The sequence below is a fragment of the Plasmodium falciparum genome (assembly GCF_000002765.6).
Source record: "Plasmodium falciparum 3D7 genome assembly, chromosome: 5".
Lineage (NCBI taxonomy): Eukaryota > Apicomplexa > Aconoidasida > Haemosporida > Plasmodiidae > Plasmodium > Plasmodium falciparum.
This window is the reverse complement of record NC_004326.2, coordinates 417,791-435,958: the sequence shown is the minus strand read 5'-3', so window position 1 is coordinate 435,958 and position 18,168 is coordinate 417,791. Positions and strand designations below refer to the sequence as shown.

The window sequence follows — 18,168 nt, the reverse complement described above, 5'->3', positions numbered from 1 at the left end:
TGCAATGAATTAATAAAATAATATCTTTTAATAACTATTTTAAAAAGTAGAATGCTTTTGTATTTTGTTTACATAATATAGCATATATATTTTTGAACGAATATTCTTAATGATGTCACATATATTAGGTATAAAATTCTTTTTTTTTTTAAATAATCATAAAAAAAAAGAATTAAAGTAATTTCTAAAACACACCTTAAAATTTTTAATTACAAATATATATAATGTTTATATATATATATATATTTATATTGTTTGTATATAGAAAAATTTACATAATACACTATATAAACTTTGATCATTTATTATAAATGTATAATGTATTTTTAATATATTGAAATCTTATAAAAGGTTTTTCTTTTTTTTTCTTTTTCTATTTATATTTCAGGGGGGAGTACAAATTTTTTTATATAAACAAATTAAATATTGTAATAAGATAATATATATAATAAAATATATCATAGTATACATTTTAAGCATATACACATATATAATATATATATTTCTTTCTTTCTTTCTTTATTTATTTATTTATTTAATACAATATGCCTTAGGTAAATATTATATATAAATATATTTATACACATGTTATAATATATATATATATATAATATATTACACCTGTTTATTATATATTTTATTTGCTAATTAGTAATAAACTTAAAATTGTAAAATTAAGCTTTAGATAAATATTATATTATATATATTATATTATATATTCAATATTATTATAATTAATAATAATTTTTTATAAGGAGTGTATAATGCTAATAGATTTATATTAAACATAAATTATTTATAATTACATATATATTGCAAAATAAATATATTATATATATATATATATATATTCATTTTTTCTAATTTTTTCTTTGAACTTTTTTTTTTTTTTTTCATTTTAGAATTAAATTATATATATAATACATATATATTGTATTTATATATACATTATATTTTTGTATATATATTATATTATATATATATATATATATAAATATATAATATTATAATATATACACTTTTTAATACTCAAAATTGAGTATTTTATTAAATAATAATAATATAATATTCAATATAAGTTCTAGCATATTTTTACTATGAAAATCATATAATGCTATAAAATGAATCATAAAAAAATATATTTTTTTTTTGTTATTTTTTTCTATTTATTAATACATGCAAAATAAAGAAAAGTGTATTAAAGTGCGAGTATTTATTTTTTATATGTATATAAAAAATTATATATATAAAATTAACTCATATATTATATATATATATAATAAATTATATATATTTTTTATTTTAAGTATATATTTTTATGAAGACATGTATTATTATTACTCTTTACTTTTCATATTCATCTTTGTAAGTTATATATTAAATATATCATATATATATATATATATATATAAATACACATATATAAATTTATATATACATAATTATTTAATAATATATATATAAATATATATATATTTTTTGCACCTAATGATTATTTTTTATATATAAAAAAAGAATATTCAAAAAATATATTTGCACACTCAAAAAAAAAAAAAAAAAAAAACTATGATTATAAAAATTCTAGTAATAAAAATTCATTATTGATCATCATTATATATATAATTATTTACATCATACATATTTATACATAATATATAATAATATGCATATTCCAAAAAAAAAAAAATAAAGAAAAATAAAAATATATATATATTATTATATATATATATATATATATAATATATATTTTTTTTTATTTTATAATATATTTATTATTATACTTCATTATATACATATATTTTTTCTATTTTCATTTCATGTATATATTTTGTATACACAAGTATGAGAAAGTTTTTAAATTTTTAAATGTATAAAAAAAAAAAAAAAAAGAAAAAAAAAAAAGAAAAAAAAAAAAGTGTAATATAATATATAATTTTTGAAAAAAGAAATTTAAATAATTATAATAATAAAAAAACAATCAAACACATTGTTGTTTTCTTTTAGAAATTAAGTAATATATATTTTTAAATTTTAGAAAAGATTTAGAAACTTTTGTATTTATATTCAATAATGAAATTATATATATTAATAGCATATGCATATAATTACTAAAAAATAAAATAATATAAAAAAACTTTATGTGAATAATAATTTATAAAAATACATTATTTTATACATAGACATATATATATATATAATATATATATATATAATATATATAATAATAATATATTATGATGATATACATTTAAACTTGAACACATTTTAAAGAAATATATATAATATAATATATATGTAATATATATTTTTTTTACTAATTTATTTTATCCTTTGGCTTAATTTTTTTTTTTTTTTTTTTGACCTTATTAATTTCAAATTTTTTTTTAAATAAAATTTTATATTAATTATATAATTTAATAATTTTTTTTTTTTTTTTTATGAAGTTTTAATAAATAACAAATTACACTTATAAAATAAATAATATATTTATACTTAACACTAATTCTTATATATATATATATATATAATAAATATATAATAATTTAAACTTTATATTTTATCTATATTTTTGATATTATATATATTAATAAAGCATCAAAATAACAAAAAAAAAAAAAAAAAAAAAAAAAAGCAAAGAGAAGAGAAGAGAAGAAATGAGTATAAAAAAAAAAAAAATAAATAAGAAGAAAAAAAAGAAAAGAAAAAATTAAATATTATTATAAACTTCACACATTTTATGGGTTTTTTATTTTTATTTTTATTTTTTTTTTATTGAATAATTTTTAAAAATAATATTCACTTATAATTATATATATTTATTTTTATTTCATATATGTACCTATATATATATATTAATGTATAAATAAATGCGTACACACTAATAAAAAAAAAAAGTACATATGACAATATAAAGTATTAATAATATCTTATATAAAGCTCCTTATATATTTATAAATAATACATACATAATGTATTTATGTTTATATGTATACATATATATGCATACCCTTATGTATATTATATGAATACATTTATATATATACATGTATTTTTTTTTATATGTACATGGACATGCATTGAAATACGTACCCAATACAAAGTCTCCCTTAATTTACATATACATGTTGCATTAATATTTTTGAACTTTGTCAATATTATATATAAGAAAAAAAAAAAAAAAAAATATATATATATATATATATATATATATATGCTTAAATATATTATATGTATAGAACAACATCGTCACAATTAAATATTTTATTCATAATAATTTTATATAATATTTATATTTTAAGCATACTCAATAATGTTTGCTTTTATTGTTTTAATTTCAAAATTTAATTATATATATTTATATATAATTTTTTTTTTTCTTTATATATATATATATATATATTAGAAATAAATTATTTTATTAAATTAATTTTTTATAAATATATATATTTAATATATAGAAATTACAACTTTATTACTGCATCAGGAATATATATATATATATATTATTTTATTTATTTATTTTTTTTTTTTTGATTAAGTGTAATGATAATTATATTCTATAATTTTTTATTATATTTAATTCATATATATAATATATATATATATGTATGTTCAAAATAATATAAAAATATAAAATTTAGTGTTGAAGTTTTTTTTTTTTTTTTTTTAAAAATAATTTATGTTCATGTAAAAATTCATATAAAATATAATAAATATAATTACCATCTATATGTAAATATTTTTTCATTTATATTTTTTGATATACAATATTGTCAATCTGTCTATTTTTCATGTCGTTTTTTTAAATCCTTTTTAATTGAATATCCATTAAAAAATCCATTTTATATTAATTTATATATATATATATATATATATTTTTTTTTTTTTTTTTTGATTTTTAGTTTTTTTGGCAAATTTAAAAAAAAAAAGAAAAAAAAAAAGCATAAAAATTATTGAAAAAATTTGTCATAATTTTAAATAAATAAATATCTATATATATAATTATAATAAATTATTTATATTTTATTTTTTTGATCTGAAGTAATAATAAAAGTGTCATGTATATATGATATATATGTAACTTTATATGTATATATTTATATGTATGCTTTAATATATTTATAAAATCGTATATATATATTATATATATATATATCTATATTTTTATATTTTTTTAATTATCCTTTTTCATGATTGAAAAAAAAAAAAAATATATATATAGATAAGGATACATAGATTATTGTTATTATGTGCATGTCTGTGAATAGTTATATATTTGTGATTATATGTTTATACGTGAAGTTTTTTTTTTTTTTTTTTTTTTTTTTATATGGTATATCGTGTAATAGAATTATAATATTTTTATCCCTTTTTTCTTGGAATTATAATTTTTAGTTTTTGGATATATATATATATATATATATATATATATATATATATATATATATATATTTTTATAATTTAAAACGTTTTTTAATTATTATATATATATATATATATATAAAAAAATTTTTTTTTTTTTTTTTTTTTTTTTTTTTTTTTTTTCCTTTTTTCTTTTTTTTTTTTGTTGTATTGATCTGATAATTTAAACAGTATGAAATATCTTTATTATTTTCAATAAATAATTTATATTCTCCGAATATATGTAAATATGCATGTGTATATAGGTATGTATGTATATATATATATGTACATATTTATATATGTGTATTTATATGTGTAAGGAGTATTATACATGTATATATATATATATATATATATATATATTATGTGTAGAAGTGAATATATAATATGTTAATTAAATATAATGATCAAAAAAAAAAAAAAAAAAAATTAACAATAAATAAGCATATATTTATATGTATATTTAAACAGTATGTAATATATTTAAAAGAAGAATAATAAAAAAAACTAATTTACAAAATGTATATGTATACATAAATATGAATGAATGAATGAATAAATAAATAAATATATTATATATATATATATATATATTTATATATTTATATATGGACATTATATAATTTACATATTTTATTTTAAATTAATTACATATATATTTATATAAAACAAAAAAAAAAAAAAAAAAATGAAAAATATTCATTTATTATTAATATTATGTATAACCGTACATTATATATATAATAATTCCTATGTTTTATTACTTTAATATAAATACAGTTTTTATATACCTTTAATTAAATTTATACGGGTTTTAATAGTATCTTTATAAATTAGAAAAGTACTTTTAAAACATAAATTTTTTTGTATGAAAAAAAAACAAAAAAAAAAAAGAAAAATTAACAAGAATAAATTAAAAAAAAAAAAAAGCTCTTTATCTAATTATAGCAAATATATATATGTATGTGTGTATATATATATATATATATATATATATATATATGTATACTTATATATAAATATATATAGTTTCTATATTTATTTATTATATCATTGTATTATTTTATTATATATCTTTATTTTTTTCTAATATCCTTTTGTGTATATCTTTCTACATTATAGTTACATAAAAATATACAGTGTCCATTATTTTATTTTTTTTTCTTTTTTTTTTTTCTTCTTCGTTTTACGTTTGAATAAGATGGAAAATAATAATATATTAGAAGAACCTGAAGGTGTGAATTTATATAATGGAAAGATAAAAAATATGAGTAACGAAAATACAGTTAATTATATGGTTCGTGAGAATAATTATTTTGAAGACACGAGGGTGCAAATAAAAAAAAAGAATCTTTTGGAAAGGTCATCTAAATTATGTACCGTAGAAAATAGAATTAGAAATGTTAGAAATATACCAAACGATGAAAAGTTGCTTGTCGAAGGAAATAGTTCTGACACATTTGTGGATTCATCTATAGGGTTTAAGCATATGTATATAAATAATGTTCAATCAGCATGTTTTGAAAAAAGAGAAGTAAATCATTTAGATATCAATCAAAATAATGGTAATAATGATAATAAAGAAAAGAATATGAATATGGTTGATAATAATAATAATAATTGTAAAATTTATAATGATCATCATCTTAACATAAACAATCAAAATTATTATAATAAAAATATGAATTGTTTTAATAATAATAATTCGAACTCTCTTGAAATATTGAATGAAAATAAAAATTTCATGTACACGCAAGATATGAATATTTCCCAAGAGAAGAATGAGTGTGTGCTGAATGGAGGTAATAAAAAAGAAGTTGATTTTTATTTAAATGAAGAAGAGCAAGATAACATGATTAATCAAATTATGAGTTATGAGCATTTCACAGATGACAACAACATCAACAATAATAATAATAATAATAATAATTATAATAATAATAATGTTAGAAATATTTGTATTCATAAAAATGAAGATGATTGTAATAATTTCATTTCTGTTGAGAATAATAATATGGGACAAGCTAATGGGAAAATATCACCTTCCTTGGATAATAAAATGTATGCATTTAAAAATACCGTTGAGTATGATAAGGATATGAAGAAAAGTATAAACCCTCATTGTGTTATAAATAAAGAAAATGATATTATTGGAAGTCTTAAAAAAAAACTAGAGGATCAAAATGTTATGGGTGAAGAAAAAAATATAAATAATTCAACGAATTGTTGTATTACATCAGATAATACATGGAATAATGATTATGAAATGAAACTAGTTAATAATAAGTTGAACGATATGAATGATAGTTCCTTCTTATCAAATAATTTAAAAGAGAACTTAAAATATTCATTTAATAAGTTTAACAGTTTTAATGATATGTGTATAAATGATATTTCAAAGAATGTTGAAAGAGACATATTTATGAATTCCCATCATAGTAATAATTTACAGAGCAAAAATGGATCACCTGATAATAAAAACAATAAAAATAAAAGTAATGATGAACATAATACATATGAAAAAAATAATAATAATGATGAGAAGAAGAAGGATGTTTTTAATAATAATGAAGAAGAACACATGGAAGGTAGGATTATTCACTCGAAAGAAAATAATAATAATACAAATGGTAGCAATAGTAATAATAAAAATAATAGTGTTGTTAGTAATATGAGCAGTAGTGATGAAGTGAAAAATCGTCATGTGGAAAGTTCCAATATTTTTAAGAATATGTCCTCCAATTCAAATTGTAAAGATGAAAAATATATCCACATGCTTATGAAGAATTTTAATATGTATTCAAATGATTTGTTAAATTTTGATTATAAAATAAATACTAATGAAGAAGGTAATAAAAATAAATATGACAACTTAAATAATCTAATATTTAATTCTTATTATGATAATGATTTAACATTAAATGTGAATGATATGAATCAAAGTTATAACAATAATTTATGTAATAATTTAAATGTTGATAGAAAAAATATGAATGATAATATGTATTATAATATAGCACCATTCTGTCATGAAACTACACCAGCAGAAAATGATGATAAATATAAAAGTACTAATAATTTTATAAATGAAATGATGATAGATAATAAAAATAAGGATATAACACATATAAATAATAATTATGATATAGGAAAAGATGAATATAATAAACATTTTGATGATGAACAAAATAACAAAGATAGCTCATATAAAATAACAAAAATAGAAAAAAATGAAGTTGAGAAAATAAAAAATAAAGAGAACTATTCAAAGAATGTGAAGAATCTTACTTGTATTTATAATGAACTTTTAAAAAATGAAAACATTGAAGAGATGATTAATCATCATGTTCATGAAGAAGATGATAAATTTAAAAAAGATAATAAGGACAAATATAATGATATGAATAATTATAATTATATTTATACTAAAGAAAAACATAATGGTTTTAAAAAAGAGGAACATGAAGGTTATAATAATAATTATATTGATAATGATTATAATGATCATAGTGATAATATTGAAAGTAATAATAATAATAAAAATAAAAAAAACGAAATTAATAATGATTATACAATAAATTATAGTAATAGTGGAACAACAAACGCTAGCTGTAATAATATTGTTGATGGTAGTAATAATGAAAATATGCGTAATAATAGTAATATAGTTCATATGTTAATAGAAGAGAATTCCTTTTTTAAAGATAATGCATTAAGTCAAAAAAGTATAGAAAATGATAATAAAATAAAGAATTATGATTCGAATGAACATTTGATAGATGATAATTTTAATTTATTTTTAAATAATGAAGATGTCGATTATAAAAAATTCTTTACAACAAATAAAAATATAAATAATAATGAAAAGAAATGTTCTGATGAAAATAATTATTCCAATGAAAAGAATTATTCCAATGAAAAGGATATTTTTAATTCCTTGGAATATCAAAAATATAATAATAAAAACGAAATATATAATTTAAAGCAAGACGATGTAAGTACTATCACAAGTAGTTATAATATGTCCATGTTTTTTGATAGTAATTCATTTAGTGGTAATAATGATTCTTTTATGAAATATATAAAAGGTTTCCTTGAAAATAATTATATAAATGATCAAAAAAATTATTTGAATTTATTTTATAAAGGTAAGAAAGAAAATAATATGATCACTCCTATGGATGATATATCGTCAATGGGTGACGAGAATTATGTTAACATTTTGATGAACGACATATTTAAAAGTAATAAGTACGAAAATGAAAATGAAATACAAAATGGAAAACAAAATGGAAAACAAAATGGAAAACAAAATGGAAAACAAAATGGAAAACAAAATGGAAAACAAAATGGAAAACAAAATGAAATACAAAATGGAAAACAAAATGAAATACAAAATGAAATACAAGATGGAAAACAAAATGGAAAACAAAATGAAATACAAAATGAAATACAAAATGGAAAACAAAATGAAAAACCAAATGACAATCAAAATCAAAAACATCATAATGAAAATTTAACAAATAATGCAAAGCTCAATATGAATGTTCATATGAATAATACCCAAAGTACTAAAGATGAAATAAGTAATAAACGAAACATAAAAAGCGACCTAAATAATAACAATAATAATAATAATAATAATAATAATAACATTTTTTGTGATAATAAGGGAGAACAATTTGATACTCTTCATAATTTAAATCATTTTAACAATAAATCTAATAGTACCATCCTAAATTTAGACAATTTAAATATTTTTTTAAAAAAAAATGAGAACCCTATGGATTATTATAAAGTGTATAATTCTTTTCATGATGTAAAGAAAAATGAACATGTACTCAATACAGATACAGAGAATAATGAATTCAATGATAAAAACTTTATATATGATGATATTAATAAATCTACCATTTTTAATATGCCCAAAATTAGAAATGATAATAATGCTACTAATATTATTAATGCTTATTATAATAATGTAAAAAAAGAGGAGGAAGTTACAAATACAAGCACTTTGAATTCTTCGAATGTTCTCAAATTCAAACATGATCATAATCATTATATTAATATGACGAATGGTAATAAGTCTCCTGTATTATATGAAAATAATAATATTGAAAATGTTAGTGATGATGATAAAAATAAAAGAAAAATAATATTGAACACATTAGAAGAAATCTGTTCTGTCAACGACAATTCAGTGCATAATAATTCATTAGGATTACATGAAAATAAACATATGACAAGAAATGAAGATTTTATATATTCTCCAAATAAAATGAAAGAAATGGTTCATCATGATAATGTCGATTATGATAATGAGCAGTTGAAAAAAAATGATATATATAAAAAGGATATATATAAAAATGATATATATAAAAATGATATATATATAAATGATATATATAAAAAGGATATATATAAAAATGATATATATAAAAATGATATGTATAAAAATGATATATATAAAAATGATATGTATAAAAATGATATGTATAAAAATGATATGTATAAAAACGACATGTATAATTATACGATGATAAAAAATAATACTATAAATAATTTGAATTTTATAGATAAAATAAATAGTCCAATTGGAACAAATAAAAATGTGGATTCAGAAAGCACTTTGAAAAATAATAATAATAATAATAATTATGTATATAATTTTTCCTTGGATAAACAATTATTCGAAGCTCTAAACAATCATAATGAAAAGATACATCCCTACACCACCCAAAATGTACATAATAATAAAGAACAGGAAGATAGTGTCTCAACATTTTGTAAAAATAATATGCTGAATGAGAATAAAAATGAAACTTATATGAATAATAAACAATTTAATAATAAGCAAGTGGATAATGATAATAATAAAAATTCACTTCATCATAATAATATTAATAATAATTTTAATAGTAAAAATATTGAGAACTTTTTGAATGAAACTAATGTACAAAATGTTTTTAATTCAAATGAGAATCTTTTAAATTATTTGAAAGGACAAGAAAAAAATGAACAAGAAAATCCAAATGAAGAAAAAGAAGAAAGAGATATATCATCTGAAAATAGAAAAAGAAGCCAAGAAAAAAAAATAAGTTACAATAAATTTCATAACTTTGATTTTGTAAATAATTATGATTTATCTATGTCATCCATAATGAATAATAAAACTAATAGTAATAAAACTAATAATAATAAAACTAATAATAATAATGGTAATAATAATAATGGTAATAATAACAATAATAATAACAACAATAATAATGATATTAATAGTGTGAACAAAATGAATGATGTCGTCGGAAAACTCGATGGAAATATAAATAATAATAACTACTATCAAAGTAAAGAAGGTGATTATGAAAAAGAAAAAGATAAAAGGGAAATAAATATAAACGAATTACTAAATGACAGTATGAATAATAATATGATTAATGGTATACATTTAAATAAATTTGATGAAAAAATGATAGATTTGATTCTGAACAATGGTAATAAATGTTATCAAAAAGGAGATGATATGAAAGATGGTAAATTTAGTAATGTTATAAATTTAAATAATATTCATTTAAATGATGATAATTCTGTAAATAATAATATGAATAGTTCTAATTATATGTTATATGATGTTTTATCAGAACATAATAATATGAAAAATGATATACAAAAAAATGAACATTATAATAATGGATATAATAACAAACAAAATATGTCTCCCTCTAATAATTCATTGAATGATCGTAATAATAATTATTATAAAATGGATTATCGTAATAAAAAAAATATTAACGCAAACCGTAATCTTACTATGAACCTGCCTAACTTGAATAATAATAATAATAATATGAAAATTTTGCCCAATGGTAATTTTGTGAATAATGAAAACGTGAAAGGTTTTTTTAAAACAAATAATGTATCTAATAATAATGATAATAATAATATGAGTATTAATAGTAACAATAAAAATAACAATAATAACAACAACAATAATAATAACAACAACAATAATAATAACAATAGTAACAATTCAAATGACTATCCTAAAGCTTTAGATAAAAATAACATAAACGTAAAAAGGGATAATACACAAAATAATAATAAAAAGATAATGATGGATTTTGCCAAAAATAGAAATAACGATCTAAATTTTAATGAGAAGAATTATAATCTGAAAAATTATTATATGCCTAAAGAAACTATATACAATGACATAGAAAATACATTAAATGATATAAAATCAAAAAATGAGTACAATACAATTAATGATAATAATAATAATAATAATATATATAGAATGAATACACCGAATGTAATAAATTATAACAATATGATTGAAAATGAGAAAATAAAAAATAATAAACATCATCATAATCAAACACATCATATAAGAAATTATAGTGATATGTCAATATCAAACAATTATGATTTTAAAATGAAAAATGTTGGTAGTAATAATATTAATATGGGCAGTAATAATATCAATATGGGTAGTAATCCAAGTAATTTAAATAATAATATGAATAATAATACATTGAATCATATGAACAACAATCATAATAATAGTATAAATACACTGAACAATATGAATAGTATGAATAATAACAAAATGAATCCATTAAGAACTGTAGATTATAATTATGCCAAGAGCATTTCAACCAGATGTGCTTCAGATGCTACCATAGTAGATACATATAATATGAATAATACTCCTTTGAAGGGAAAAAATAATGCAAATCTTTCAAATTTTATAGATAATCCAAAAATATTAGATAATATTAACAATAATAATATGAAGTGTGCTAATAAATTAAATGAGGATACTACTAATAATAACTTAATAGAAAAATTTAGAGGAAATGAAAAAATGAAATATGAAATGAAAATACAAAATAATAATAATTTCAATCATAATAATAATCATTACAATGTATTTTATGAAAATGTGAAGGGTAGAGATAAAATGAATTTTAAATATAAAAATTTCAATAATAATTATATGGAAAATAAAAATTATATTCCTTATGATGAAAGAGATAAAATAGAGAAAAATGAAAATAATAAATATATCGATAAAATGAATAATGTTCATATGAAACATTATAACAATAATAATAGTACTAATTATAACGGTAGTAATTATAACGGTAGTAATTATAACGGTAGTAATTACAACGGTAGTAATTACAACGGTAATGGTAATAATACTTCTAATAATAATAATTATTATGGTAATAATTATAATAATAATAATAACAACAACAACAACAATAATAATAACAACAATAATAATAATAATAATAATAATAATAGTAGTAGTAGTAGTAGTGGTAGTGCAGCTGGAATAAAAAATAATTATCCAAATAATGATGTTGTGTCAGATAACTTTTTAGTTATTAAAAAGTATACAGCTAAATATGAAGTACAAATCGATCCTTTTAATGGGTTTGATATAGCCAAAAGAATTATAGGATTGAAAGGTACTAACATGAAAAAAATATGTATCGATACAGATTGTAAACTTAGATTAAGAGGTAGAGGTTCTGGTTATTTAGAAGGAGAAGAAAAAAAAGAAGCAAATGAATCATTACATTTATGTGTATCTTGCCAAAAATATGATCATTATATACTAGCCAAAAAATTAATAGAACAATTGTTAGTCAAAATTTATATGGATTATGATACTTGGTTATTTAATCATGGAAAACCATATGCAAACCTAAAACCTAAAACGTATGAAAAATTCATACCATTATTTAAATTCCAACAAAATTCAAATCAAAAACAAAATGTAAACCAAAATTGAAATGGAGAAAACATTCAAAAAAAAAAAAAAAAAAAAAAAAAAAAAAAAATTAAAACCAATGTAAATATGTATATATATATATATAATATATAATATATGTAATATTTTTTTTTTCAAGTGCCAATAAAATTAAATAAAACCACATAATAAATACAGATTTTTATATTTTTTAAATTATGATGAAAAATGATTAATATAAAAAATTTATATTATTTTATTATGTTTCCAGTAAAAATAAAAAAATACCAAAAAATTATAAACACAAAAATTAGTTTCCAAAAGGGTATATTATATTATATATATATTTATATATATATATATATTATAATGAATATCCCTTTATTTTTAAAATATTAAAAAAGAAATTAATATCTTGGAAAAATACAAAAAAAAAAAAAAATACATATATATATTTATTATTTATCTAATTATTTATTTATTTTTTAACATACTATATTTTAAATCTTTAATATTATATAATATTATATATATATATATATATTATATATGTACACAGAAAAAAAAAAAAAAAAAAAAATTATGCCTTTTTATAATTGATTCCCTGCTATATTTTATATTTTAAAATGTTATTTATATTACACATATAATTTATTTATTAACATTTTTTAAATTAGATACATTTCTTATGTTTTTTTATTTATAAATTATATTATATTTACAATTGTCTTTTTTTTTTTCTACCCCACACCCCCTGTCAAATGATATTTTATATATATATATTTATATTATATATATATTTCGTTTATTGCTCCTTATGTTAAGACAAATAATTTTTTAATTTTTTTTTTAAATTAATAATAAAAAATATATATAATTTTTTCATATGACAAAAGTATAATTTATGAAACTCCTTATCCTATTTTTATTTATTTATTTTTTTTATTTTTCAAATTAACATGTAGCTTTTAATTTATATACCTAAAGTATTATTATTATTTAATTATATAAAAATATTAAATAGAATTATATATTATATTATTTTATTTATTATTTTTTTTTTTTGTTTATATTAATCTTATATATAATTTAATTTTTTTTTTATTTATATTTTCTATAAATTAATATTTTTTTTTTCTCATCACACCCACACTCTACAACTAAGACCTTTTTAATAAGATAAATAAAAAAAATAATATATTAAAAAAAAGTTCATTTTAAAATTCAAGGAAAAATATGAAATAATATGGAGATAGATATCATCACATATATATATATATATATATATATATATATATATATGTATATATATTATGATTATATAAATTTTTTTTTTTTTTTTTTTTTTTTTTTTTATAAACCTTAAGTGGTTGTAAGTTCGTTTTCTTTTATTTTTATAACTTCATTTAAAATATTAAGAGATACCTATGAAAATAGAAATAATACAAAATGTTATGAATATGTTATATATGTTATTATATGTTCGAATTATTATGTACATAAATACATTATATATATATATATATAATATATATTTTTTTTTTTTTTTTTTTAATACTTGGTTAAAGAAATTTAGTAAGGTTATTCCATAGGTAGTCATATTTTCCATATGGTTTGGATATTTCTTATTTTTTACTAAAGACAATTTATCTATCAAATTGTTTATATGTTGTAACTTAGATATTTCCTTTTCTTTAAAAAAAAAAAAAAATAATAAAATAAAATAAAATATAAAAGATGCATAAAAGCAATTACCCAACGTGTGTTTTATACAAACTTATTTATAAATCTTGGTTTATTATATATAAATAATATACATGTGTATTTTCATTTTGTTATATAATTTATCTATAACCTTCAAAGCATATAACCGGATTAAACATTATAAGTTTCTCCATAAAATATTTATTTATATGAAATATTAATTGTGTCCATTCATAACTATCTATGCTTTTTAAAAAAGTAAAATAAGAATAGTCATATTCCAATAATAAATATGTAGTAAATAAAGTGAAGAGAATTTTTCTATTGTATTCAACTTTTATCATTTCTATAAGAACGAAATATAAACATACATATATATATATATATATATATATATATTTTATATTTATACAAAGAAATATACAATGTTATAATTTTATCTATTTATTTATTCATTTATTACTAATTTGATAAATCTTTTTTTCATTTTTCGATATTTTTTTTTGTATCCATAGAAAAAGGGATACATATTTAATTAATTCATTTGATTCCTTGAAGTAATAATGATCTGCTAATACATTTTTATATTTATTTATAATATTATCATATTTTAAGTTGTTTATTTTGTCGTTTAAATTATCAATACAATGTTTTTCTTCTCCATACTCATTCTCAATCATGAAATTTACCTGACAATATATACATATAATATATATATATATATTAATACATACATATAAATATATATACATATTTTTTTTTTTTTTTATTACTTGATTCTCTATGGCCTTTTTTTCATATAGGAATATACGAGTAATTAGAAAGTAAGAAAAATGAATAATATTAATAATTTCTTTTTTTTTTATTTTATTTGTACTTCCTCTATTATCAAAACATAGACACATTTCTACCTTATTTTCATCTATACATTTTAATTCTGGTTGTATGCATTTTTTATTTTTTAAAACAAAAACTTCATTTTTATTATCTTCTTTAGTTTCTATCATTTCGTCATTATAATCATTTTGCATGCTTTCCTTTTTTGCACTATCATTATTATGTCCTTTGAAAAAAAAAAAGAAAAAAAGAAGAAAAGAGAAGAGAAGAAAAGAAAAGAAAAAATATATTATATAATCATATTTATACATAAAAAATAATATATATCTACATTAAAAGTTTTGTATTATATACATTATGTATCATATATATATTATTAATTTTTTAACCATAAAATTCTTTATTGTCTTCATTATTGTTATATACATTGGTATTATTATTAAGAATATTATTCTTTTTAAAGATATATAATTCATTTAAGAAATTCATATTATAATGTGTATAATATATAATAGGTATAGATAAAAAGTCTCCAGGTTTCATATATGAATATAAAAACATATTTTCTTTTTCCATTACTTCATAAATATATATACATGCATATGTAAGATTCAAATTAAGGATTTTAAGTAAATCTTTTTCAGTATTTTCTTTTATATTATTTTTATGAGGATGTATTAAAATATCGTTTTTATTATATATCTGTTTATTGTTAATTTCTTTTTTATTATTATTTTTGTCGTTATTGATTTTTTCTTCTGCTATATCACCATCGCTCTCTTTTTTCTCCACATAATAATTTGCTTTTTCATCATCGTCATCATTTTCTTTTTCCTCATCGTCGTCATTTTCTTTTTCCTCATCGTCGTCATTTTCTTTTTCCTCATCGTCGTCATTTTCTTTTTCCTCATCGTCGTCATTTTCTTTTTCCTCATCGTCGTCATTTTCTTTTTCCTCATCGTCGTCATTTTCTTTTTCCTCATCGTCGTCATTTTCTTTTTCCTCATCGTCGTCATTTTCTTTTTCCTCATCATCGTCATCTTCCTTTTCCACATCATGATCTCCTTTTTTAATTTCCTTTTCTTTCCCGTGAGTTTTTTTTTTCCTTGCACTTATATTACTTTTCAACCTTTTGAGGGTATCTTCATTTCGATAAAACGGATTAACAAGGGGAAAAAAATTATCATTAAAGGAATCATATGTGTAACTTCCTCTTATAACATTGTTAAAGATAAAGCATTTTTCAAAAACGAATTTTTTTTTTTTTTTTTTTTTTTTTTTTTTTTTTTTGTTATCTAAAATAATAAATAAATTATTAATATGATCTTCATTACACAATATTTGATTATGAAGTTCACAATTTTCAGTAGTATTAAAAAATTTTACAATATTATTTTTATAATTAGATATCTTTTTTTGTTTTTTCTTGTTTTTTCCTTCTTTTATATATTTCGTTCCTATATATACATTTTCAACTTCAAAAATATTTTTCATTAAACACAACATTTCATTTGAAGCATTTATATCCATTACATCTTCAGTATTTACAAAATGATAAAGATCTTTCATCGTTTTTTTTGTGAAGTTTTTATTTATTTCATCATGTATTTTTATATTATTCGAGTTTAATTTCTTTATTAAAATTTCCTTCCTCTTTTTTTTTTCTTCATTAAACGATGCAAAATTGTGTAAGTGTTTCCTTATGATTGAAAGGGGAGCTAAAAAATAGGGGAACATAAAACACATAAATATATATATATATATATATATATATATATATATATATGAATACAATAATATGTTCATACACACATATATATATATATATATATATATATATATATATATATATATATTTATATTATGTTTATTTTAAATGTCTCTGAGGTTACGTACAAAATATATAACAACGGTTATTTATTTTGTAACAGCATAGATCATAAGGACCCCCACATAAATATATTATATTATATATAATATATATTTATTTATTTGATACCTTGTGTGTCTGTCTTTATGGTTAACAATAAAGATTTTGCTAATACATATCCTATATTATTTTTTATATATTCTAAGTTTTCCTCGTTTTTATTCTTTATATAATTTTCCATTCGAACAAAGAAATGTACTAATTTAGGTAAGGTGAATAATAATGTATATAAATCCTTTTATCTTATCTGTACCAAAAATAAAGGACACTTAAAAGTATTATATATATATATATATATATATATATATATTTTTATATATATATGTTTATATATATATGTTTATACTTATTTATTATGTGTAATATTTTGTATTAAAATAAAAGTTAATTATGAAGAAAGCATAATTTATTTGTGTGTATATATTAAATTGTAAATGCCAGGAAAAATATAATGTATAACAAAAATAACAAGTAAAATGATAATAATATTATATATATATATATATATATATATATATACATATTT

The 18,168-nt window shown here is 17.1% G+C and overlaps 2 protein-coding genes across 2 annotated transcripts; one reads left to right on the top strand and one right to left on the bottom strand.

Annotated features, from left to right (window-relative positions):
* Positions 1-5,605: 5,605 nt before the first annotated feature.
* Positions 5,606-13,213, top strand: PF3D7_0510100 (conserved protein, unknown function; the record flags this gene model as incomplete). Its single annotated transcript, XM_001351623.1, has 1 exon — positions 5,606-13,213. One exon carries the CDS (start codon positions 5,606-5,608, stop codon positions 13,211-13,213), a length of 7,608 nt encoding a protein of 2,535 aa, XP_001351659.1.
* A 1,320-nt stretch (positions 13,214-14,533) lies between these two features.
* Positions 14,534-17,823, bottom strand: PF3D7_0510000 (conserved Plasmodium protein, unknown function; the record flags this gene model as incomplete). The annotated part of the gene is made up of 7 exons (XM_001351622.1): positions 14,534-14,596; positions 14,730-14,863; positions 15,027-15,221; positions 15,339-15,564; positions 15,649-15,938; positions 16,102-17,430; positions 17,712-17,823. 7 exons carry the CDS (start codon positions 17,821-17,823, stop codon positions 14,534-14,536), a joined length of 2,349 nt encoding a protein of 782 aa, XP_001351658.1.
* Positions 17,824-18,168: the final 345 nt, after the last annotated feature.